This window comes from Salvelinus alpinus, chromosome 10 (genome assembly GCF_045679555.1).
Source record: "Salvelinus alpinus chromosome 10, SLU_Salpinus.1, whole genome shotgun sequence".
Classification (NCBI taxonomy): Eukaryota; Metazoa; Chordata; class Actinopteri; order Salmoniformes; family Salmonidae; genus Salvelinus; species Salvelinus alpinus.
In genome coordinates, this window is record NC_092095.1 from 59,845,765 (window position 1) to 59,873,097 (window position 27,333).

Sequence of the window (27,333 nt, forward strand, 5' to 3'; positions counted from 1 at the left end):
AAGAACTTATCCCAGCCATAAAAGCTGCCAGAGCGTGTGGGGACATTGCTTACATCTGCTTATGACAGGCTCATTGTCCACACTCCCTCCCAAAAGCCTGGAAGGGATGAGAGAGCCAAGCCTATGGGTTCGTAGCTTCAAACCTGCAGCACACACACACACACACACACACACACACACACACACACACACACACACACACACACACACACACACACACACACACACACACACACACACACACACACACACACACACACACACACACACACACACACACACACACACACACACACACACACACACACACACACACACACACCAACTGATTAATGGACTGCTGAAAGTATATATTTGTCTCTTGCTTTGTTTGCTCTTTTCCATATTATGTCTATCTCTAATATGCTACCCAGGAAAGGGCTCAAAATAGCCCATATTAATACATGTAGCCTTAAAAATAAGGTTTATGAAATCAATAACTTGCAAACATCAGATAACATTCCTATATTAGCCATTTCTGAGACTCACTTAGGTAATTCATTTGAGGATACAGCAGTAGCAATACAAGGACATAACATCTACAGAAGAGACAGGAATGCTCATGGGGGAGGTGTTGCTGTATATATTCAGAGCCATATCCCTGTAATGCTTAGAGAATATCTTATGCAAGTGTTATTGAAGTGTTGTGGTTGCAGGTTCGCTTGGCACATATAAAGCCTTTTATTTTGCAGTGTTGCTGTAGGCCACCAAGTGCTAACAGTGGGTATCAAAATAATATGTGTGAAATGCTTGATAGTGTATGTGATGTAAACAGAGAGGTCTACTTTCTTGGGGACCTGAATAATTTACTGGTTTTCATCAAGCTGTCCTGTCAAGAGGAAGCTTTTCAGTGTAACCAGTGACCGTAATCTGGTTCAGGTTATTAATAAATTTACCAGGGTATTTACAAACACTACAGGAACAAGATCATCCACATGTATTGATCACATTTTTACTAATACTGTAGAACTTTTATCAAAGCTGTATCCATACCCATTGGATACAGTGATCACAATATAGTGGCTATATCCAGGAATGCCAAAGTTCCAAAAGCTGGGCCTAAAATAGTGTATAAGAGATCATACAAAATATTTTGCTGTGACTCTTATGTGGAGGATGTTAAAAATATTTATTGGTCTGATGTGATTCATGAGGAGCATCCAGACGCTGCACTTGATGAATTTATGAAATTGCTTCTTCCAATTATTGTTAAACATGCACCTGTTAAGAAACTGACTGTTAGAAATATTAAGGCTCCATGGATTGATGAGGAATTGAAAAACGATATGGTTGAAAGAGATGGGTCTAAAGGAGTGGCTAATAAGACTGGCTGACTTAACCCAAATTGAGAAATTATGTGACTAAACTCAAAAAAAAGAAGAAGAAATTGTATTATGAAGCCAAGATCAATGATTTAAAGAATAATGGAGAAAAAAAACTTTGGGGTACTTTAAATGAAATTATGGGCAGAAAGAACAAAAAGTTTTAACAGTTTTAATTTTGTCAATAATGACAAACCTCTTGGCATTGAAAACTTAGATGGAAAGCTACTGAGGATGGTAGCTGACTCTATAGCCACTTCTATCTGTCATATCTTTAATCTGAGACTAGATGAAAGTCTTTGTCCTGGAGGGAAGCCAAAGTCATTCTGCTACCCAAGAGTGGTAAAGCGGCCTTTACTGGTTGTAACAGCAGACATATCAGCTTACTGCCAGCTCTTAGCAAACTGTTGGAAAAATGTGTTTTGTGTTTGACCAAATACAATCCTATTTCTCCATAAACAAATTAATAACAGACTTTCAACATGCTTATAGAGAAGGGCACTCAACATGTACTGCACTGACACAAATGCCTGTTGACTGGTTGAAAGAAATTGATAATAAGAAGATTGTGGGAGCTGTACTGTCAGATTTCAGAGCAACCTTAGACATTATTGACCCTAACCTGTTGTTGAGAATGGCTTTTCAACATCTGCCATATTGTGGATTCAGAGCTATCTATCTAATAGAACTCAGAGGGTTTTCTTTAATGGAAGCTTCTCTAATTTCAAACATGCAAAGTGTGGTGTACCGCAGGGCAGCTCTCTAGGCCCTCTACTCTTTTCTGTGTTTACCAATAACTTGCCACTGGCATTAAACAAAGCATGTGTGTCCATGTATTCTGATGATTCAACCATATACACATCAACAACCACAGCTAATGAAGTCACTGAAACCTTAACAAAGAGTTGGTCTGTTTTGGAATGGGTAGCCAGTAATATACTGGTCCTGAACATCTCTAAAACTAAGAGCATTTTATTTGGTACAAATCATTCTAGACCTCAGCTGAATCTGGTAATGAATGGTGTGGCTGTTGAACAAGTTACTTGGCATTACCTTAGATTGTAAACTGTCATGGTCAAAACATATAGATTCAATGGTTGTAAAGATGGGGAGAGGCCTGTCCGTAATAAAAAGATGCTCTGCTTTTATGACATCGCACTGCAAAAAGCAAGTCCTGCAGGCTCTAATTTGATCTTATCTTCACTATTGTCTGGTCTTGTGGTCGAGTGCTGCAAGGAAAGACCTAGTTAAGCTGCAGTTAGGATCACCACTTTATTTTAAGAATGTGAAATGTCAGAATAATAGTAGAGAGAATGATTTATTTCAGCTTTTATTTCTTTCATCACATTCCCAGTGGGTCAGAAGTTTACATACACTCAATTAGTATTTGGTAACGTTGCCTTTAAATTGTTTAACTTGGGTCAAACATGTTGGGTAGTCTTTCACAAGCTTCCCACAATAAGTTGGGTGAATTTTGGCCCATTCCTCCTGGCAGAGCTGGTGTAAGGTTTGTAGGCCTCCTTGCTCGCACACGCTTTTTCAGTTCTGCCCACACATTTTCTATAGGATTGAGGTCAGGGCTTTGTGATGGCCACTCCAATACCTTGACTTTGTTGTCCGTAAGCCATTTTGCCACAACTTCGGAAGTATGCTTGGGGTCATTGTCCATTTGGAAGACCCATTTGCGACCAAGCTTTAATTTCCTGACTGATGTCTTGAGATGTTGCTTCAATATATCCACATAATTTTCCTGCCTCATGATGCCATCTATTTTGTGAAGTGCACCAGTCCCTCCTGCAGCAAAGCACCCCCACAACATGATGCTGCCACCCCCGTGCTTCACGGTTGGGATGGTGTTCTTCGGCTTGCAAGCCTCCCCCCTTTTCCTCCAAACATAATGATGGTCATTATGGCCAAACAGTTCTATTTTTGTTTCATCAGACCAGAGGACATTTCTCCAAAAAGTACGATCTTTGTCCCCATGTGCAGTTGCAAACCGTAGTCTGGCTTTTTTATGGTGGTTTTGGAGCAGTAGCTTCTTCCTTGCTGAACGGCCTTTCAGGTTATGTTGATATAGTACTTGTTTTACTGTAGATATAGATACTTTTGTACCTGCTTCTTCACAAGGTCCTTGGATGTTGTTCTGGGATTGATTTGCACTTTTCGCACCAAAGTACGTTCATCTCTAGGAGACAGAATGCGTCTCTTCCTGAGCGGTATGACGGCTGCGTGGTCCCATGGTGTTTATACTTGCGTACTATTGTTTGTACAGATGAACATGGTACCTTCAGGCCTTTGGAAATTGCTCCCAAGGATGAACCAGACTTGTGGAGATCCACCATTTTTTTCTGAGGTCTTGGCTGATTTCTTTTGATTTTCCCATGATGTCAAGCAAAGAGGCAATGAGTTTGAAGGTAGGCCTTGACATACATCCACAGGTACACCTCCAATTGACTCAAATTATGTCATTTAGCCTATCAGAAGCTTCTAAAGCCATGACATAATTTTCTGGAATTGTCCAAGCTGTTTAAAGGCACAGTCAACTTAGTGTATGTAAACCTCTGACCCACTGAAATTGTGATACAGTGAATTAAAAGTGAAATGATCTGTCTGTAAGCAATTGTTGGAAAAATTACTTGTGTCATGCACAAAGTAGATGTCCTAACCGACTGGCCAAAACTATAGTTTGTTAACAAGAAATTTGTGGAGTGGTTGAAAAATGAGTTTTAATGACTCCAACCTAAGTGTATGTAAACTTCCGACTTCAACTGTAAATACTATGCATGTCAGTGTCTCTTGGCTATGAGTTGAGGAGAGACTGACTGAATCACTTCTTCTTTTTATAATATATATTCATGTGTGGAAAATTCCAAATTGTTTGCATAGTCAACTTACACACCGCTCTGACACACACACTTACCCCACCAGACATGGCACCAGGTGTCTTTTCACAGTCCCCAAATACAGAACAAATTCAAGAAAGCGTACAGTATTATATAGAGCCATTATTGCATGGACTCATATTGCTCAAATGAAAAAACAGATAAAGCAACACCTCACGGCACAACGCCTCTCCCCTAATTGACCTAGATAGTTTGTGTGTACAGTATGTATTGATATGCAGGCGATGTGTGCCATTTTTAAATTGATGTAGTTCTGTCCTTCAGCTTTTCTTGTCTATTAATGTTCTGTATTATGTCATTCTGTACTACGTTTCATGTTCTGTGTGGACCCCAGGAAGAGTAGCTGCTGCTTCCGCAACAGCTAATGGGGATCCTATTAAATGACCAAATACCAAAGATGTTGAGGAAGTGAGGTACGCTCATTATAACCAAATGTCTACTCTCTGTCGTATCACTCCCATCTCTGCCCCCACTAAGCTGACGATGGCAGCCAGTGACGACAGTAATTTGTCCATTACAGTATGTCTTCAGGTGAGCAAAGAGATGAGGCATTTTAGCCATAATACCCTATGTACTGCTGCTCCATACAGGAGGAGGAGGCAGCAGTCAGTCACTCACAGCCCAGAGACAGACCAAATGAACAGTGACTCGCACACACACACACACACACACACACACACACACACACACACACACACACACACACACACACACACACACACACACACACACACACACACACACACACACACACACACACACACACACACACACACACACACACACGCACACACACACACACACACACACACGTCCAGCACCCGGGCAGCACACACTAAAATGACCAAATTACCTTAAAAATCAGCCTACAGTATACACTTTCAAAGAGACTCTGAAGTGTCCACCTCCGCTCTCCATCCCCTCTTTTCACATCAGTCAGTCACCTTGTTACCAGATTCAGGTACCGTAGCTACATTATTTGTCTCTGTTCTGAGGCAGAATCAACACCAGCAGGGTTACAAGGCCCCATTGTGTCCATCTGAAGAGAGGAGTTTATACATTAGAACTAAACACATAAAGGATGGAGGGATTCGGGGGGAATGAGAGAAAATGGAGAGAGGAAACGATCCCTTTTTAGAGAGGAGATGGAGTCATTGATCGTAATCTGGATATTGCGAAAATAATGAATTGGTATCAGTGTCTCGGGAGGGCTCTAAAACACACTGTTATGGGGGAGAGAGACATAGAGAGACAGAGAAACAGAGAGAGAGAGAGAGAGAGATGGAGGGGTGGAGAGAGAGAGACAGAGAGACAGAGACAGAGAGACAGAGAGAGATAGGGGTGGAGAGAGAGAAAGAGAGAGAGAGAGGTGGAGAGAAAGATAGAGCGAAAGCAAGAGGGAGAGAGAGAGAGAAGAAAATAAGAAAGAAAAGAGAGATCGAGAGAGTGGCGGATAGATTCTTTCAAGTGGATCCATGAGAATTCTGGTGTGGGGCTGTGAGGGGATGGGCCTGGTCGGGGTAAAATGGATGTGATTGTTAGTGAGAGTAGACCCTGGTCATCCAGCCAGCAGCAGAACAGAGGAGGCCAGTGTGAGGGCTCTCTCAGCGGGAAGGATAGACAGTGGGAGAGAGAGGCTCAAGCTGAATGTGACTAAGCAGTAGGTCTCGGCCGTGTAGGTGGACAATTACCATTGATCCCAGCCAAGTTAGTTGTGATAGATGAGGGTGGAACGTGCTTGACTCTAGTTTCTTCAATACACAGCAATTTGAATACTGATAAACAGAATCAAAGGGTAATCTCATAGTTGTCTTTAGTTGTCTTAAAAGGCCAGAAGTCACTTGATGGAGTTGGGTTGACTCAATTCATTTCAAGGCAAAACACGTTTGATATACAGCTGTATTGTGTAACTCCTGATGAGGGAGGTTTGGGCTGATCAGAGAACAGGGGTCAGAGGTGATCTACGACTGGACGGTCCCACTCCTGCTGGCATGCCGCACACACAAGCATGCACATGCACACACTTGCACGAGCGCATGCACACAGATGTCTAGGCCAGAGGCTCAGACAATGGGGCTTGCAATGCAGACCCAACTGCAAACCCATCATGTATATCCAGTACATTTACACACTCACTGAGTCAGTACAGTATGTGGAGATAAGCAGAGGCATACGTAGACACGCGCACAACTACAAACACACACCCGTGCATAGAAATTCCCACAAAATCTGCATTGATAGATAGCCTACATGCGCACTACATTGCCCACTGTGTCTGGTATGCTTTGTAGACTACTGTATATTGACATGCACTGTCCACACTCCAGCAGACAAATCAATTCATGCATTATGTCAGATTTGAGCTACACCTCAATTGCTGGAAAATGATTATTTCTTAACACAAATGAGGATGACAAATGTGGGGTTTCAATAGTGGCTTCTTTCCCCGACAGAGATGGTCGCCTTTTCATGTATTATCTTTTACATTGTTAGCCCAGTAAATCTCAAGTGTTATTACCTACAGCCAGGAAGAACTATTGGATGTAAAAGCGATGTCAACTTACCATCATTACGACCAGGAATACGTCTTTCCCAAAGCGAATTCTTTGTTCGGACCTCCACCCTGGACATGGGATCTAATCCCAGAGGCCGACGCAAAACAACGCGGTCGCCGCAGGAGAGGCGGACGGAGCGGCCTACTGGTCTCAGAAGGCGAGTACACCATCCACCGCTTCCGAGCATATTACTCGCCAATGTCCAATCTCTAGATAACAAGGTGAACGAAATTAGGGCACGAGTTGCCTTCCAGAGAGGCATCAGAGATTGTAACATTCTCTGTTTCACGGAAACATGGCTCACTCTGGATATGTCGTCAGAGTCGGTACAGCCACCCTGTTTCTTCATGCATCGGGCCGACAGAAACAAACATCTCTCTGGTAAGAAGAACGGTGGGGGTGTATGCCTTATGACTAACAACTCATGGTGTAATCACAACAACATACAGGAACTCAAGTCCTTTTGTTCACCTGACCTAGAATTCCTTACAATAAAATGCCGACAGCATTATCTTCCAAGAGAATTCTCTTTGATTATAGTCACAGCAGTGTATATCCCCCCAAGCAGATACCTCGTCGGCCCTGAAAGAACTTCACTGGACTCTATGTAAACTGGAAACCATACATCCTGAGGCTGCATTTATTGTAGCTGTGGATTTTAACAAAGCTAACCTCAGAACAAGACTTCCTAAATTCTATCAGCATATCGAATGCGCAACACGAGCTGGTAGCATTCTGGATCATTGCTACTGGAACTTCCGTGATGCATACAAAGCCCTCCCCCGCCCTGCCTTCGGCAAATCTGGCTATGACTCCATTTTGTTGCTCCCAACCTATAGACAAAAACTAAAACAGGAAACGCCCGTGCTCAGGTCTATGCAATGCTGGTCTGACCAATCGGTTTCCACGCTTCAAGATTGCTTTGATCACATGGACTGGGATATGTTGCGGATAGCCTCAGACAATAACATTGATGTATACACTGACTCGGTGAGCGAGTTTATTAGCAAGTGCATCGGAGATGTCGTACCCACTGTGACTATTAAAACCTTTCCTAACCAGAAACCGTGGAATGATGGCAGGATTCCCGCAAATTTGAAAGCGCGAACCACCGCATTTAATCATGGCAAGACGACTGGAAACATGACCGAATACAAACAGTGCAGCTGTTCCCTCCTCAAGGCAATCAAACCAGCAAAGCATCAGTATAGAGACAAAGTAGAGTCGCAATTCAACGGCTCAAACACGAGACGGTTGTGGTAGGGTCTACAGTCAATCACGGATTACAGAAAGAAAACCAGCACCGTCGCGAACATCGGCGTCTTGCTCCCAGACAAATTAAACAACTTCTTTGCTCGCTTTGAGGACAATACAGTGCCACTGACACGGCCCACTACCAAAGCCTGTGGGCTCTCCTTCACCGTGGCCAACGTGAGTAAAACATTTAAACGTGTTAACTCTCTCAGGCTGCCGGCCCAGACGGCATCCCTAGCCGCGTCCTCAGGACATGCGCAGACCAGCTGGCTGGTGTGTTTACGGACATATTCAATCAATCCCTATTCCAGTCTGTTGTCCCCACATGCTTCAAGATGGCCACCATTGTTCCTGTTCCCAAGAAAGCTAAGGTAACTGAACTAAATGACTATCGCCGTGTTGCACTCACTTCTGTCATCATGAAGTGCTTTGAGAGACTAGTCAAGGATCATATCACCTCCACCCTACCTGATACCCTAGACCCACTCCAATTTGCTTACCGCCCCAATAGGTCCACAGATGATGCAATCGCCATCACACTGCACACTGCCCTATCCCATCTGGACAAGAGGAATACCAATGTAAGAATGCTGTTTATTGACTACAGCTCAGCATTTAACACCATGGTACCCTCCAAAATCATCTCTAAGCTCGAGACCCTGGGTCTCAACCCCGCCCTGTGCAATTGGGTCCTGGACTTTCTGACGGGCCGCCCCCAGGTGGTGAAGGTAGGAAACAACATCTCCACCCCGCTGATCCTCAACACTAGGGCCCCACAAGGGTGCGTTCTCACCCCTCTCCTGTACTCCACAGTAATTTAACCTTATTGAGGAGAGGAGATTTAGACTATTTAGATGCACCACTGTCCCATAAGAATGGGGTACATTGAGGTTGACATTTAAAATGGTTAAAGGTTAAGGTTACGGTTAGGTACAGGTTATGGTTAGGGTAAGGGTAAAGGTAGGGGTTAAGGTTCCCGAGTAGCGCAGCGGTCTAAGGCACTGCATCTCAGTGCTAGAGGCGTCACTACAGACTCTGGTTTGATTCCAGGCTGTATCACAACCGGCCGTGATTGGGAGTTCCATAGAGCGGCGCACATTTGGCCCAGCGTCGTCCAGGGATAGGGTTTGGCCAGGGTAGGCCGTCATTGTAAATAATAATTTGTTCTTAACTGACTTGCCTAGTTAAATAAAGGTTAAATAAAAACACAAAATAAAAAGGTTAGGTTTTAGAGTGTGGACCTTCCAAGGATCCCGGATAGCAATGAACATAAGAATGGCTAGCATTGTCTACCGCCACCTGTTGGGAGGAAACTAGAAATACAATCATTCATTGAGAACTATCTTTAATTATCTTTATCGGACTGGAGAGATTATATGTTTATAAAACAAAATGTTTTAAAATCAAGCTAACTGCAATCTACTCGTATATGGTTTTTATACGGCAATCGTTAAAGTTTTAGCGCACCTTTTCTACGTCATCATGCTGGGAAAGCGGAAACGGAAACAACTATTTGGCACGGTGTTTGCAAATGTTCTGCTGTGAGCAACAACGTCAATTAATTAACGTATTTACTCCCTAAAATGGCTCTTGAATCAAGAATCACACAAGAAGAGATTCGAAAAATCCCTGAAAAGCCTATCGACCGAGAAAAGGTAGCTATAAGCACTTTATCTTCGCTTGGTTTGTGAGAAAGCAATTCGCTAACGTAGCTAGCATTAACCAGCCTGCTGTGCTAGCAAACGCAGCTGCACTGCTTGAACTGTGCAAGTGACTCCCACTTCAAACTAAGCTAATTGGTTGTAGTTCTGTAAGCGGCTATACTGGCATTTAATATTTTTTTCCTGCTACCACATTTTCTAGGAGACTAGCCACGTGCCTGTCTAACCAGTTAGCTAACTGTTTGTGTGTCTATAGACTTGTCCTCTTCTGTTGCGGGTATTTACGACCAACGGTGGCAGGCATCACAGAGGGGACGAATTCGCACGAGGACAAGTCCCTTCAAGTGAGCTGCAGATCTACACATGGTAAGAATATATAAATGGTTGGCTGCACCTAGGGTCATGTGAGTAACCGAAAGGTTGCTAGATCGAATCCCCGAGCTGACGAGGTAAAAATCTGTCGTTCTTCCCCTGCACAAGGCAGTTAACCCACTGTTGTAACAAGGCAGTTAACCTGTCATTGTAAATAAGAATGTGTTCTTAACTGACTTACCTAGTTAAATAAAGGTAAATAAAAAATGTGATAGCCAGTGTTCGATTTGGATTGATAGGTGCAGGTGTTGTGCCGAAAATCTCCCCTCCGCCAGAATTGACCCCCCCCCCTTCTAATTTCATTAATTTTGTGGCTAGAGTCAAATACTTTCTGTGGCACACATCAGAATCAAATACTTTCTATAGAACAAACTTCACGTCAGGATAGGTAACCGAAATTAATGTGTGTTATAAGCAATAAACATTTCAGAACAACTATGGCTGAATTATTATCCTTACACTTTCAAAAATACTAGTCGAATAAGACATGGGAGAGATGATGAATTTTGGCAAAGAGATTTATTTATAGACTAATACAAAATCAGTAGTGGAGTTAGGAACAGGCGAAATGGGCAGCCACCCAGGGCGGCATCTTGCTGGGGGCGGAACGGGGGCGGGCGCTGACAGGGGGGGTTCGCCCAGGGCGCCATACAAGCTAGAACCGCCACAGACACTTGAAACAAATAGCCAAACCGAAAACTGCAGACATGCTTTCTGCTACTAAGATCAGTGAAATGTAGGCTAAGCTGACAATGGAGTGAAGAGCAGAAATCTCAACTAGCAAGCAAGTCACAGCAATGAAGAACTCGAATGGGGGGGGTGAATTCTGGCAGGGGGGAGATTTTCGGCACAACACCGGTACTCATTTTGGGTGTCGGTACTGTTTATATTTAGGCGCAGGAGCGACACAATACTTTTGAGCTAATATTCTACAAGAAGTGCACGAACTCAAGGAGTAAAAAATGTGTTACTGGCACTCTGTTCTGCCCAAGTCGAGCACTGGTGATAGTGTTGTGTGTATTATACAGGGTACCATTGCTACATAGTTTTGATTATTGTGGTGATATATGATGTTGTGTCCTTCTCCTGAAGGATGGATGCCTCGCTAAAGGAGCTGACCAGCCTAGTGAAGGAGGTGTACCCTGAAGCTCGGAAGAAAGGAACACACTTTGGTTTCGCCATCGTTTATCCTGAGCCCAAAAGAAATGGCTACAGGTTAGTATACTACTCTACGGCCCTAGCTTAAAGGTAGAGTCAGCGATATGACGTAGAGGCACAAAGTAAACAGCATTGTGGGTCAATTTCAGCAACAACTAAGAGCGTTGAAGCGCAAGTCTCAACTCCTCTGCTGTTTTGGTCCCGTGGCTATCACGCTAGAACAGCGTGAAGCGAACCCATTCACATCTGCAGATACTGTGTGTGACTGTGTGAGAGCGAAGTCTTGCATCTTGCTCATCTCAATATCTGCGGTGCTGCTCGTGGCAATGTCATTTCGTTGGGTCTACCTTCAGAGCAACTGGGCTGTTGTAGTTTGAAGTCACTCTATGCTCTATAATCTTGGACACAAGGTGTGCACGGTTTTGTTCCAGCCCAGTACTAACACACCAGGGTTTCTGTTAAGAAATTGTGGCGCCGGATAACGTGACCTGGAAGATTTGAAAATGTGTCCATATGGCAGAGGCTGGTGATCTCGTGTTAGTAGACTTTTAAATTCAATAACATTTTAATTTCGATTTTTATGATTAACCACTTCACAATGATTTTTAGAAACAAAAACGTTATTGAAATGAAACTGGTCCATGAAAATTAGTATCTGAAAATATAACTAGCATAGAAGGTTAGAAATGGTAGGATAAATTGTTAGCTTCCCCAAATAATTGCCTCCATGTTTCCATGGTCAGATTGAGCCTATAGGCTACTTTGAAGCAAGGTAAGACATGTCTCATAATTTTAAATAAAATATTCAGGTTTCAAACAATTAAGTATTTAAAAAACAAAATGCATACTGCCTCCAGCTCACATTGTAAAGTGGTGGATGACTCGCTGATAGCTTGTTGACCTGCACATTCATAGTGAGTGGGAGGCCCGCTTCAATTACCAGTTGAGAAATAAAAATAGTAGCTCTCTTTAATCGTGTACCAAACCGGTTAACATGCGATTGCATTTAGAAATTGTACATTGAATGGGCTGATTAAAATCACATGTTTTACTCCAGCAGTAACCAGTTGAGGAGCTGCAGGAGAAATCCCGCTTAAAATAGGCTGTGTATGCATGTTTGATAGTTGTATTGGATAAATAAGATACACGATGAATAACAAAAATACACCAAATTATTCAAATGAACCTATAGACTGATAAGCATGACAGTCAAATGTATTTCTATCCACTGGTATTTCCATCAATGATTCAAAAGCAATATTTTGCAACTGAATTTTTTATATTTTGGCTGGTAACATTTTTATTTGTTGGTTTTTATTTTTTTTTATGGCTAAAAGCTGGCATTAGCTGGCTAATGGAAACCCTGTAACACACGACTTAATTAATGTGAGACTCAGCGATATGATGTTGCCACAAGGAGCAGGATGAACCGCAGGTTTTTCAGGTGAGTGCAATGCAAGACGTTGCACTGGCAAAAATGATCTGCGCAAGTGCACTTCACGCATCTGCAACGTGATGGTTGCAGGACCAAAACCACGGACATATACAGTGCATTCGGAAAGTATTCAGACCCCTTGACTTTTCCCACATTTTGTTACATTACAGCCTTATTCTAAATTGAATTACATTTTTTCCCCCTCAATCTACACACCCCATAATGATAAAACAGGTTTTTATTAATAAATATATACATATTAATATATATGTATATATATTAATATATATGTATAATTAGAGGCCGATTTCAAGTTTTCATAACAATCGTCATTTTTGGGCACTGATTATGGCCGATTACATTGCACTCCACAAGGAGACTGCGTGGCAGGCTGACTACTTGTTATGAGAGTGCAGCAAGGAGCCAAGGTAAGGTGCTAGCTAGCATTAAACGTATCTTATAAAAAATATCAATCTTACACATAATCACAAGTTAACTACACATGGTTGATATTACTAGTTTATCTAGCTTGTCCTGCGTTACATATAATCGATGCGGTGCCTGTTAATTTATCATCGAATCACAGCCTACTTCGCCAAACGGGTGATGATTTAACAAGCGCATTCGTGAAAAAAGCACTGTCGCTGCATCAATGTGTACCTAACCATAAACATCAACGCCTTTCTTTAAAATCAATACACAAGTATATATTTTTAAACCTGCATATTTAGTTAATATTGACTGCTAACATGAATTTCTTTTAACTCTGGAAATTGTGTCACTTCTCTTGCGTTTTGTGCAACAGGGTCGGGGTATATGCAGCAGTTTAGGCCGCCTGGCTCGTTGCAAACTGTGTGGAGACCATTTCTTCCTAACAAAGACAGCCAACTTCGCCAAACGGGGGATGATTTAACAAAAGCTTTTTGCGAAAAAAGCACAATCGTTGCACGAATGTACCTAACCATAAACATCAATGCCTTTCTTAAAATCAATACACAGAAGTATATATTTTTTAAACCTGCATATTTAGTTAAAATAAATTAATGTTAACAGGCAATATTAACTAGGGAAATTGTGTCACTTCTCTTGCCTTCATTGTACGCAGAGTCAGGGTATAGTTTGGGCCGCCTGGCTCGTTGCGAACTAATTTGCCAGAATTTGCCAGAATTATGACATAACATTGAAGGTTTTGCAAAGTAACAGCAATATTTAGACTTATGTATGCCACCCATTAGATAAAAAAACAGAATGGTTCTGTATTTCACTGAAAGAATAAATGTTTTGTTTTCGAAATGATAGTTTCCGGATTTTACTATATTAATGACCCTAAGGCTCGTATTTCTGTGTTATTATATTATAATTAAGTCTATGATTTGATAGAGCAGTCTGACTGAGCAGTGGTAGGCAGCAGCAAGCTCATAAGCATTCATTCAAACAGCACTTTATTGCATTTGCCACCAGCTGTGCAGGTCTACAATTTTATCCCTGATGTCGTTACACAGCTCCCTGGTCTTGGCCATTGTGGAGAGGTTGTAGTCTGTTTGAGTGTGTGGGGAGGTGTCTTTTATACAGGTAACGAATTCAAACAGGTGCAGTTAATACAGGTAATGAGTGGAGAACAGGAGGGCTTCTTAAAGAAAAACTAAAAGGTCTGTGAGAGCCGGAATTGTTACTGGTTGGTAGGTGATCAAATACTTATGTCATGCAATAAAATGCAAATTAATTACTTAAAAATCATAATGTGATTTTCTGGATTTTTGTTTTAGATTCCGTCTCTCACAGTTGAAGTGGTACCTATGATAAAAATTACAGACCTCTACATGCTTTGTAAGTAGGAAAACCTGCAAAATCGGCAGTGTATCAAATACTTGTTCTCCCCACTGTATATAAAAATCGTCCGATTAATCGGTCTCTGCTTTTTTTTGGTCCTCCAATAATCGGTATCGGCGGTGAAAAATCATAATCGGTCGGCCTCTAATAAAATCATAATCGGTCGGCCTCATATATATATATATATAGATATATACACACACACTTTACATAAGTATTCAGACCCTTTACTCGGTACTTTGTTGAAGCACCTTTGGCAGCGATTACAGCATCAAGTCTTCTTTGGAGTTTCTCCCATTTTTCTCTGCAGATCCTCTCAAGCTCTGTAAGGTTGGATGGAGAGTGTTGCTGCACAGGTATTTTCAGGTCTCTCCAGAGATGTTCGATCAGGTTCAAGTCTGGAATCTGGCTGGGCCACTCGAGGACATTTGGAGACTTGTCCTGAATTCACTCCTGCCTTGGCTGTGTGCTTAGGGTCGTTGCTGAAAAACATCCCCACAGCACGATGCTGCCACCACCATGCTTCACCATAGGGATGGTGCCAGGTTTCCTTCAGATGTGAGGGTTGGCATTCAGGCCAAAGAGTTCAATCTTGGTTTCATCAGACAAGAGAGTCTTGTTTCTCATGGTCTGAGAGTCCTTTAGGTGCCTTTTGGCAAACTCCAAGCGGACTGTCATGTGCTTTTTACTGAGTGGCGGCTTCCGTCTGGCCACTCTACCATAAAGGCCTGATTTGGTGGAGTGCTGCAGAGATAGTTGTTTTTCTGGAAGGTTCTCTGATCTCCACAGAGTAACTCTGGAGCTCTGTCGTTGACCATCAGGTTCTTGGTCACCTCCCTAACCAAGGCCCTTCTCCCCTGATTGCTCAGTTTGGCCGGGCGGCCAGCTCTAGGAAGAGTCTTGGAAGAAGTTTGGAACCACCATTTAAGAATGATGGAGGCCACTGTGTTCTTGGAGCCCTTCAATGCTGCAGAAATGTTTTGGCACCCTTCCCCAGAACTGTGCCTCGACTTAAACCTATCTCGGAGCTCTACAGACAATTCCTTCAACCTCATGGCTTGGTTTTCGCTCTGACATGCACTGTCAACTGTGGGACCTTATATAGACAGGTGTGTCTTTCCAAATCCATGTCCAATCAATTGATTTTACCACAGGTGGACCCCAATCAAGTTGTAGAAACATCTCAAGGATGATCAATAGGAACAGGATGCACCTGAGCTCAATTTCGAGGTTCATAGCAAATGGTCTGAATACTTATGTAAATAAGGTATTTCTGTTTTTAAATTTAAGCAATTTCACAAAAGCTGTTTTTGCTTTGTCATGATGTGGTTTTGAGTGTGGATTGAGTAGGAAAACAATTAAATGAATCAATTTTAGATTAAGGCTGTAACGTAACAAAATGTGGGTAATGTCAAGGCGTCTGAATACTAATGCTCTGTAGTTGTTGCGGAAGTCGGCCTGACATTGCTGTTTGTTTTGTGCATTGCTGACTCTACCTTAAATCAAGAGCTTGGTGTTAAGTGGATTAGGTACATCGGCTGTGTTTGCCTTTTTAAAAGTATTTAAACATTGCCTCAGTTGTTTGATTGGATGATGTCATTATGAATACTGTTGTCTCACCCACGGTCTCTATGGTTACAGAGTGAAAGACATCGGCAACACTGTGTCAGGCAGGAAGGGGGAAAATGACTCCATGACGCTACAGTCGCAGCGCTTCCAGATAGGAGACTACCTGGACATAGCCATCACACCACCCAACAGAGCCCCCCCACTTAACCCACGCATGGGCATGGGGAGGCCCTTCTGAACACATACACACCTGAACATAACCACCATATCACAAAACCCAAACCCACCTCTAAACATACATAAAGCCTTTCTGATCACACTGACGGACTCTTACCATCTCTCAGGAGACTACCGGGACTTTCAATAGGGCCGTCCTTCAGATTTGACTCCCCAACATACATGCTTTTTTTGGGGCCTTTTTATCTTCTGATAGATCATATTTATCAGACATGTATGTTACTTTTTTACCCTCTTGTCTCCCATCTTGGATAATGTGAAATAAAGTTGCCGTCTTACAATAAAACATTTTCTGTCATTCCTTTTTATAACAATACCAGCAGAAAGAGTGTTTGCGTAATGCCTGGTCTGGTGTAGTTAGGGTTGTTGCAATGTCATAATGGTTCCTGTAGGGGGCAGCATTAATACACAAATACTGGTAACCCAGTCTAGACCCCATCCCACTAGAACAGAGGAAGCCATCTGGGGCCTTGTGTTTCCTTTCATCCCAGCTCATCTGTTTCCAAAGGCTTCTCTTGGAATGTTTCTTTTTTCATCCCTAATGTACTACTTAAAATACATTTTAAAAATCCTCCTTGTGAAGAGTGATGTAATAAAGCGGTTGGCATGGTGATTACTAGACCCCTTATTTCTGGAATCCAGCAGTAATGAGGATGGAACATCAGGGCTGTCGAGCGGATCCCTGTGGTCCTGCAGAACCAAACCTGTACTGTCATCTAGGCCAGGGAACCCCTCTGCCATCTGCTCATCTGGCCTGGATCCAGTTATTGAATCTGATGTTTTATATTGATGCATGCCTCTTATACTATACTTCACTTAGGAGAGACCTTATAGACCCCATAGACAATATATCAGTTGCCAGTAATTCTAATTGTTCTACATCTATGATCGACTCTACCAATAAGGATAGCCATTTTAATGTTCTGGGCCCATAGCTACAAAGCGTCTCAGGGTAGGAGTGCTGATCTAGGATCAGTTTGGCCTTTTAGATCATAATTAAAATATATTGACAGATCCTAGATCAGCACTGCTACTCTGAATTGCTTTGTGGACATGGGACCAGGTCTTGATTTTTTTTTTCACTTGACAAAATTCTGATGTAGCTTAAATTATTGTATGAACAAAGTGACAATGACTTTCTTTCTAACCGAATAAGCCTCAGTGAGTTTGAAGACTTGTTTTGAAACCTGTTCCTGTCTCTGCATTCTAAGCTCTGCGTTGATTGATAATGCATCGCTGCTAATGTTGGCAGTCATTAATTCACATTAGACACGGCTATCATTGGATGCAGCAGACTGAGAAAAGGTTATGACACCATTGAGGATTTTATTAGAGATAATGCATATTTCCTGAAGAAGACATTCATCTGAGGCTCAGCGGTTTTGATGTGACTATCCCATTTCATTCCTCCAATGGTTTCTATAGGGAACATACACAAAACAGTGACATGCTGACCACCGAATCCCCCACAGTCAGGTGCGTTGCAGTATAATGCTTCTAGGTTAGGCTAATTTACAGCTCCGTTGATCTGTTGATTCTCAGTTACACCGGAACAACCTCGGAATAGGTTGTCATGTCACATCAGTGGCCCAGTCACTGGGGTTATTGAGCCAACTATATACTGTAATAGCATAATGGGTATTGTGTCTCTGAAATGAGAAGAGACATCACAGAGAATAACACAACAGACTGACACTTCAGTGGCAATTTGCTTTAATGACAACGGACATTTGAATCAGAGGAGCAAACCATTTTTCATCAGAGCAAATATCGGCAGAGTTATTCCTGCTGAGCTACGCAGAGAGGCCACGGTGGGTATTCAGAGTAAATGGGAAGAGATGTAAAGACAAGCCCATGTTTTAGGGAGAGAGCGTTTTCTCTGTCTGACTGCACGCCATCCCGGTTCATTCATTCGACACGCTGCTGTCAGACGGGTGTGTGAGGGGGGGAAACCTGTTTATTCTCCGAGAGCAATCGCTGGGTTTATTTATAGTTGGCCCCCAACTGGGTGTGTGGCACTTGGAGAAATTGCCAATTAAGGAGCAAGCACACCAATGATTGCGGGACTGCATTGGTGAGACAGACACAGCTGCGACAATGGACAGGATGGATAGAAAGGAGTAGAACATGAATGAAGAAATGAAGCAGCACTCACACACCCAAGTCCCTTGGCCAATGAAATGAATGGTTTTAATATCAGTGAGTATCCTAGATTGGATTAGAATTGCAGATTATATGATATGATATTAACAGGCACGTGCACTCTTGATTCAGCCACATCCATCATGTTACACATGCAACAGTGGTCTCACGCCAAGAAGTTTGTGTGTGTGTTTCTTTTCTATCTCTGGCCTGATGGTGTACTCAGCCCAGTAGCCACCCAGTCGTAGCTGAGCACTGTCCAACGGGCTAATTGAGATGAATAGTTATTTCCCTGTGTGCGGTGGTGCTACCAGTCCAGTAGGTCTGGGCGACTCTACAGAGTTATCGACAGAGTTTGGCTTGCCTTTGGCCATTATTGTTTTCAACCAAAAACCTTTGTTGAAATCAAAATGGACAAAATCTAATACCATGTCTTTAAACATTATTATGACGTACACTAAGTATACAAAATATTAAAGATGCACTATGCAGAAATCGCTCCGGCATTTCCTTGTTGCTAAAATTGGAACAGTTCGCCTAATTTCAGTTTGTGTGACAAAACAAGCAAGAATAGTGTAGATAATCATTGTAACACCAAAACCACTGTGAAATATCTTTCCCATAACCACGAATATAGTATTTTCAGCTATTTGAAGCTGGTGTATAAAAACAAAAGTAAAAGACACAAATACAAAACTTAAGAATGGGAAGCATAGAAATAGTGCACATAGAACAGATACACCGCTTCTTAGACTTGCTTTCAATGACAATGACAGATCTATAACACAAAAAGTTACATATTGCAGCTTTAAGAACACCTTCCTAATATTGAGTTGTCTAGACCTGTGCCTGGGTGCATCTTCTACTGGCAGCCTCTTCAGCCACCCACTCTGGTCTGAGTCACAGACCATGGCATCAACCTGGCAAGACGACCTTGAACTTACCCTGGAGGCTCATGGGACAGGGGCCAGTGTGTGTGTCCGATACAGACGGCTGACATTAAATGACATTTCTGGCAGCAGGTGTGTTTGAAGGAAACCTATTAAGAAAGAGACTCACCCCCATCTCTCTTTCTCTCTCTCTCTCTCTCTCTCTCTCTCTCTATCATCTCTCTCTCTCTCTCTCTCTCTCTCTCTCTCTCTCTCTCTCTCTCTCTCTCTCTCTCTCTCTCTCTCTCTCTCTCTCTCTCTCTCTCTCTCTCTCTCTCTCTCTCTCTCTCTCTCTCTCTCTCTCTCTCTCTCTCTCTCTCTCTCTCTCTCTCTTTCTCTTTCTTTTACTCCCCCTTCTCTCTCTCAACCTATCTATTTATGTTTCTATCTATTTACAGTGTATTCAGAAAGTACTCAGACCCCTTGACTTTTTCCACATTCTGTTACATTACAGCCTTATTCTAAAATGGATTAAATAAAAATCTACACACAATACCCCATAATGACGAAGCGAAAACTGGTTTTTAGATTTTTTTTGCAAATACAAAAATACCTTATTTACATAAGTATTCAGACCCTTTGCTATGAGACTCGAAATTGAGCTCTGGTGCATCCTGTTTCCATTGATCATCCTTGAGATGTTTCTACTACTTGATTGGAGTCCACCTGTGGTAAATTCAATTGATTGGACATGATTTGGAAAGACACACCTGTCTATATAAGGTCCCACAGTTGATAGTGCATGTCAGAGCAAAAACCAAGCCATGAGGTCGCAGGAATTATCCGTAGAGCTCCGAGACACTATTGTGTAGAGGCACAGATCTGGGGAAGGGTACCAAAAAATGTCTGCAGCATTGAAGGTCCCCCAAAACACAGTTGCCTCCATCATTCTTTAATTGAAAAAGTTTGGAACCACCAAGACTCTTCCTAGAGCTGGCCGCCCGGCCAAATGGATCAATCGGGGGAGAATGGCCTTGGTCAGGGAGGTGACCAAGAACCTGATGGTCACTCTGACAGAGCTCTAGACTTCCTCTGTGGAGATGGGAGAAAATTCCAGAAGGAAAACCATCTCTGCAGCACTCCACCAATTAGGCCTTGATGGTAGAGTGTCCAGGCGGACGCCACTCCTCGGTAAAAGGTAAATGACAGCCCACTTGGAGTTTGCCAAAAGGCACCTAAAGACTCTCAGACCATGAGAAACAAGACTCTCTTGTCTGATGAAACCAAGATTGAACTCTTTGGCCTGAATGCCAAGCGTCACGTCTGGAGGAAACCTGGCACCATCCCTACGGTGAAGCATGGTGTTGGCAGCATCATGCTGTGGGGATGTTTTTCAGCGGCAGGGACTGGGAGACTAGTCAGGATCGAGGGAAAGATTAACAGAGCAAAGTACGGAGAGATCCTTGATGAAAACCTGCTCCAGAGCGTTCAGTACCTCAGACTGGGGCGAAGGTTCACCTTCCAACAGGACAACAACCCCAAGCACACAGCCAAGACAACGCAGGAGTGGCTTCGGGACAAGTTTCTGAATGTCCTTGAGATGTTCAGCCAGAGCCCGGACTTGAACCTGATCGAACATCTCTGGAGAGACCTGAAAATAGCTGTGCAGAAACTCCCCAAATACAGGTGTTCCAAGCTTGTAGCGTCATACCCAAGAAGACTTGAGGCTGTAATCGCTGCCAACGGTGCTTCAACAAAGTACTGAGTAACGGGTCTGAATACTTATGTAAATGTGATCTTTTATTTTTAATTTTTTTGATAAAATGTCTCAAAACCTATTTTTGCTTCGTCATTATGGGGTATTGTTTGTAGATTGATCAGGGGAAAAAACAATTAAATACATTTTAGAATAAGGCTGTAACGTAACAAAATGTGGAAAAAGTTAAGGGATCTGAATACTTTCCGAATGCCCTGTATGTGTTCAGAGAATATTAGCTGCCTCATTGACTAAGTAGCATCACGTTTGAATTCATTAACTGCATTGATGGGAATTTTTATTCTCCAGCCTCAATGTTTTTTCCAAACTAAGAGGTTTGTATTGGGAACACATTATCAGATGGCAGGAGGGAAAAAACCCCAGGGCTACATGTTTGACGCCTCTGCTCTAGCGTGTGCGTGTGTGTGCATGTGTGTGTGTGGTGTTGGCATGCGTGTTCGTGCGTGCGGTGTGTGGCTACAGTAGGCTCTCAGCAGAGGTCAATGGGATGTGAACTGTGATTGACAGGTTGAGGAAAGAGGGATGTCAGGCAGGTAATAGAAAAGGCAGAGTGACAGAGCTCTTTCTATTATTCACTCTCTCCTTTTGATAACACAGCTGTGAAGAACAGCGCACCTCTTGAGACTGCAGGCGCTGACACTTTTTTCTGTTTCTTTAGTGTAACAACCATCCAATAGTCATCTACCAACCCTCTATATACCAACCCTCTATATACCAACCCTCTATCTACCAACCCTCTATCTACCAACCCTCTATATACCAACCCTCTATCTACCAACACTCTATATACCAACCCTCTATATACCAACCCTCTATATACAAACCCTCTATATACCAACCCTCTATATACCAACCCTCTATATACCAACCCTCTATATACAAACCCTCTATATACCAACCCTCTATATACCAACCCTCTATATACAAACCCTCTATATACCAACCCTCTATATACCAACCCTCTATATACCAACCCTCTATCTACCAACCCTCTATATACCAACCCTCTATATACCAACCCTCTATATACAAACCCTCTATATACCAACCCTCTATATACCAACCCTCTATCTACCAACCCTCTATATACCAACCCTCTATATACAAACCCTCTATATACCAACCCTCTAAATACCAACCCTCTATCTACCAACCCTCTATATACCAACCCTCTATATAGCAACCCTCTATATACCAACCCTCTATATACCAACCCTATATATACGAACCCCCCATATACAAACCCTTTCTGTATAGTGCAAATCCTCAGCAACAAAGACAGCACAACCACAACACACACAACAACACTGATTCAAATAGATACCCACTCTCCTTGCATTTGAATTTTGTGCATTATGCGTCAAATTTGAGAGTTAATGATTTGGTTATAATTCATTATAGCTGCATGTCCTAGCTCAAATATCGTCTGCAACCCCTCATCTCTCTCTCTCTCTTTCTCCCTCTCTCTCTCTCTCTCTCTTTCTCCCTCTCTCTCTCTCTCTCTCCTCCTCTCCCCTTCTGCCTCATTAGATAATCTACAGTGCCTTCAGAAAGTATTCACACCCCTTTACTTTTTCCACATTTTGTTGTGTTACAGCCGGAATAAAACTGGCCTATAACTACCCCATAATGTCAAAGTGGAATTATGTTTTTCATGTTTAAAAAGATTAAATATCATAAAAAATGGAAAGCTGAAATGTCTTGAGTCAATAAGTATTCAACCCCTTTGTTATGGCGAGCCTGAATAAGTTCAGGAGTAAAAATGGGCTTAATAACAAGTCACATAATAAGTTGCATGGACTATGTGTGCTATAATAGTGTTTAACATTATTTTTGACTACCTCATTTCTATACCCCATACATACAGTTGTCAGTAAGGTCGATCAGTTGAACAGTGAATTTCTAACACAGATTCAACCACAAAAACGAGGGAGGTTTTCTAAATCCTCGCAAAGAAGGGCACTTATTGGTAAAAAAAAAAGGGAAAAAAAGCTGACATTGATATCCCTTTGAGCATGGTGAAGTTGTTAATTAGTCACTTCAAATATACAGGTGTCCTTCCTAACTCAGTTGCCGGAGAGGATGGAAACAGCTCAGGGATTTCACAGGCCAATGGTGACTTTAACACAGTTACTGAGTTTAATGTCTGTGATAGGAGAAAACTGAGGATGGATCAACAACATTGTAGTTACTCCATAATACTAACCTAATTGACAGAGTGAAAAGAAGGAAGCCTGTACAGAATACAAATATTCCAAAACATGCATCCTGTTTGCAATAAGGCACTAAAGTAAAACTGCAAAAAATGTGGCAAAGAAATTAACTTGACAACCAACCAACTTGACAGGGCTTGAAGAATTAAAATAATAATAATGTGCAAATATTGTACAATCCTGGTGTGTAAAGCTCTTCCAGACTTACCCAGAAAGTCTCACAGCTGTAATTGCTGCCCAAATGTGATTCTAACATGTATTGACTCAGGGTTGTGAATACTTATGTAAATTAGATTTTTCTGTATTTCATTTTCAATAAATTAGCAAAGATTTCTGAAAACATGTTTTTACTTTGTCATTATGGGGTATTGTGTGTAGATGGGTGAGAGAAAAAAAACTATTTAATCCATTTTGAATTCAGGCTGTAACACAACAAAATGTGGATAAGTCAAGGGGTATGAATACTTTCTGAAGGCACTGTATGTTAACGACCGTCTCGTTAAGGGCAAAACAGATTTATTGTACATTTGCATTTCCTCGCGTGTCAATTATGTTAATTAGACCGCTGACAGTAATGTGCTTATTCTGGAGGATGTACAGGGAGCTTACCTTCAGCTGAAATGAGTCCGGGGCTTCTCAAGCCCTTAATTGGAGCAATCTGGTACGCTAATGCTGGGCTTGTACAAAAGCCTGCACACCCTGTATCTCTCCAGGCCTGGTTTTGAAGAGTTCTGTTTCTGAGTGGAGCGTACCACAGGTTCAGATGGAGGCCATGGTTAGAGAGCAGTGGCTAGGAGACATACAGGAATGCTGACTGTCCATTTATAATGAGCTCACGGCCCACTGTAATACAGCCTCATAGAGATCCTATTCAATTCCTAATTCTATGTACATCCCCTCCTGTTACGCTAGTCATAGTAGCTAGGTTTCCATCCAAGTGGCGACAGATTTTCATGCGAATATTCAAAAATCTGCATAAAAACAATATGTGTTTCCATCAGACTGACTTGTTGCGGATAAAAGCCTGTGCGTGATGACGTAGTGCACATAAAAATAACTTTTGCGCTACGTTCCCATGTTCCGAATAGTTAACTGGATTTCCATCACCATTTTTACTCTACCAATGGTTTTGTCACAAAAACTGTTGCAATAAATAGCAAACTTGCACAATCTGTTTTTTTCACATGTTCTCTGGACTTTGCTGATAAATGAGAAATATGGATAAGAGTAAAATCATTTTATTTTATTTGATAATTGGCAGCCAAGCACCAATCATCATGTCACCAGCATTCAAATAATAGCCTACCCTCGATGTTTAGCCTATTGGCAATGTGCCTGATCACTGTGCACTTAACCCCCATGTGAAGTTCATCATAACTTATTTCATCTGCTATAAACTTCTGATGCTTTTCCATGTGGTGGTGGTTCGCCCATATCATCGTGTGACTCCAAGTTTACTTCCATATGATGGTTATTGTATGAATATTTGTGCATAAAGGTATTTCTACCGCCATTTCTCCCATATTTAATTTGACCGACAAAAAAAGATCCCACCATGTCCAACGAGCAAATTGTCTGTCGACATTTCTGAAATTATACCGACATTTCCTGTTTCTGTAAGTCCTGTCGCAACTTTTTTTAATGCGCCAGGTAATTAATCTGCATGAAATGGTTGGGTGGAAACCTGAGAGATATCAGCCTCACTCAAGGCCTGGAGAATACCCTGCCCTGATCAGACAGCATGCTTCTTGGCTTCCTATGACTGTTGACTACCCGCTTTAGTGGATGAAGAAACCGTGGTCTTTTGCTGTGTGGTTTTCCTTGTGGTGGTTACTATACAGGCTTTTTCTGTGGATGGCTAGGTAGTCAGGACCCCACGAAGAGGCTGGGTCACATCACATACGCACACACACACACCGTATCCTCTGGGCTGTGCTGCCAGTCCTAGCACCACAAGGAGAACTGTCTGAGGTCTGGAAGCTATAAATGCTGAGAGAGAGCGAGAGAGAGAATATGAATCTGTCTCAGGATGGATTCCTGAGCTTTTATGATGGAGTCCATACTTCCTCCAGCCCCTTCAGTTCAAAATGGCGGAAACATACAGTATTCACTACCATCACTGCAGGGGCCATGAAGCCTTGGTGAGGAAGCCATTTCTCAGCCATCCCTAACAAGATTTTACTTAATTTTAAGAGTTAATTTAATAACATTATTTCATTGTGAAAGTACATTTTCTATTTAACTTTTGATAATTTAAAAATATATATGTATTTCTGTGTCACGACTTCCGCCGAAGTCGGTCCCTCTCCTTGTTCGGGCGGCGTTCGGCGGTCGACGTCACCGGCTTTCTAGCCATCGCCGATCCACTTTTCATTTTCCATTTGTTTTGTCTTTGTTTTCTACACACCTGGTTTCTATTCCCCAATTACATGTTCAGTATTTAACCCTCTGTTTCCCCCATGTTTGTGTGCGTGTTTGTATATAATGTTCAGGTCGTTACTTGTTGGCTGGTATTTTTTGCCGGGTTCGTTATTACGCCCGTTACTTACGAGTGACCGGTAATTTCACGCACCTTTAGTATTTGTTTTATACTGGTGCTGTTCGTGGAATAAATGACCTTGTACACTCATCTCTGCTCTCCTGCGCCTGATTCCATGCACCAGTTACCCACAGCCTGACATTCTGCTTTGTCATGCATATGGAATATGGCAGGTACTGTAGATGGAATAACTCTCTTGTTGATGTTTGTAATTTACAGCGATTTCCTCGGCAAAGTGAATTAGCCTTCAGTCTAAACTGAAGCAACCTGTGGGTGTTGTGGCTGCCCTTCTGCTCTGATGCATCTGAAACTCTTAAAACGCTCACAAAAAGCCTTTCAGACTAATGGCAAAACATACCACATTCTCTACAAACCAGCAGGACATAAACCCATCACTCTCTGTTGGAGAGTTAGGAATATAAGCACATTGTTCCCAGTAGAAAACACTTTCCAAATAATTACTCAACAGTTATACAATATCTTAACTTGTCTTTTGAAGGCGTCGCTACGTTTTTGAATTGACATTCTCCGCTGTTTTGGCCGTGCGGTTTAAAAAGGGTGGTCAACTTTTAGGATTGGATCTTAAGGAATGCATTTCATCATGCACAGCTGTCGTCAAAAGTCATCTTTGATATAAAGGTTTCACTCTGGAATGGTTTTGTATGTATTTCAGGATTTCAAGTGACCACAATCTAACAGTGAGCCCAACAGAAATGTATTACTTTAGCTTTTATCATTGTCATATTATTTGGTTAAATGACATCAATAAGAACCTGTTGGAATGTTCAACAAAGGACTGCATAGGTGAGTGTGTGTTGGGAAGTATTGTGACACGCTGAGATTGTTGTCGCTAATTCGGTTTTGTCTGCTCTAATCTTCCATGTCTGAGCTTTACATTTCGAGTCAGAGAAGGGGGCCACGCCCCGGCATTGCTCCTGAGTGTGTGTGTGTGTCTTCATCCACTTGGTATGCCACACACAGATGTAATCTACTTTTATACAGAGTGTTAGTCATCTATGTGATCTGTAGATGGTTGATTGGGATTTAGGTTACACAAACACACACGCACACACGCACACACATTTGGCTTTCAGCGAAATTAAACTCCAGTTAACACAAGGCTTTGCGGTGCGATCGAAGAAAAACGCCAACACACACATACAGAACAGCTATGGCATTTCCCCTGCTTGATAGAAAACCTGTAGCTACACACACACACACACACACACACACACACACACACACACACACACACACACACACACACACACACACACACACACACACACACACACACACACACACACACACACACACACACACACACACACACACACACACACACACACACACACACACACACAGTTTGCTACAGCAGGAAAATAATCCTGCAGCAACAGGAAATGTGAATTATTATGAGGATTATAATGAATGGACATTTTTGTAGGGGTTGATACA

General features: G+C 42.2%; 2 protein-coding genes across 3 annotated transcripts in view; one reads left to right on the forward strand and one right to left on the reverse strand.

Moving 5' to 3' along the window:
- LOC139532463 (fibroblast growth factor 14-like) overlaps positions 1–27,333 on the reverse strand; it is a 110,077-nt gene that overhangs the window by 6,147 nt on the left and 76,597 nt on the right. The window lies entirely within an intron of this gene.
- Positions 9,530–16,621, forward strand: LOC139532462 (histone deacetylase complex subunit SAP18-like). Its single transcript, XM_071330048.1, has 4 exons — positions 9,530–9,728; positions 9,991–10,100; positions 11,199–11,321; positions 16,171–16,621. The coding sequence occupies exons 1-4, from the start codon at positions 9,657–9,659 to the stop codon at positions 16,334–16,336; spliced, it is 471 nt and encodes a 156-aa protein (XP_071186149.1). The 5' UTR covers positions 9,530–9,656; the 3' UTR covers positions 16,337–16,621.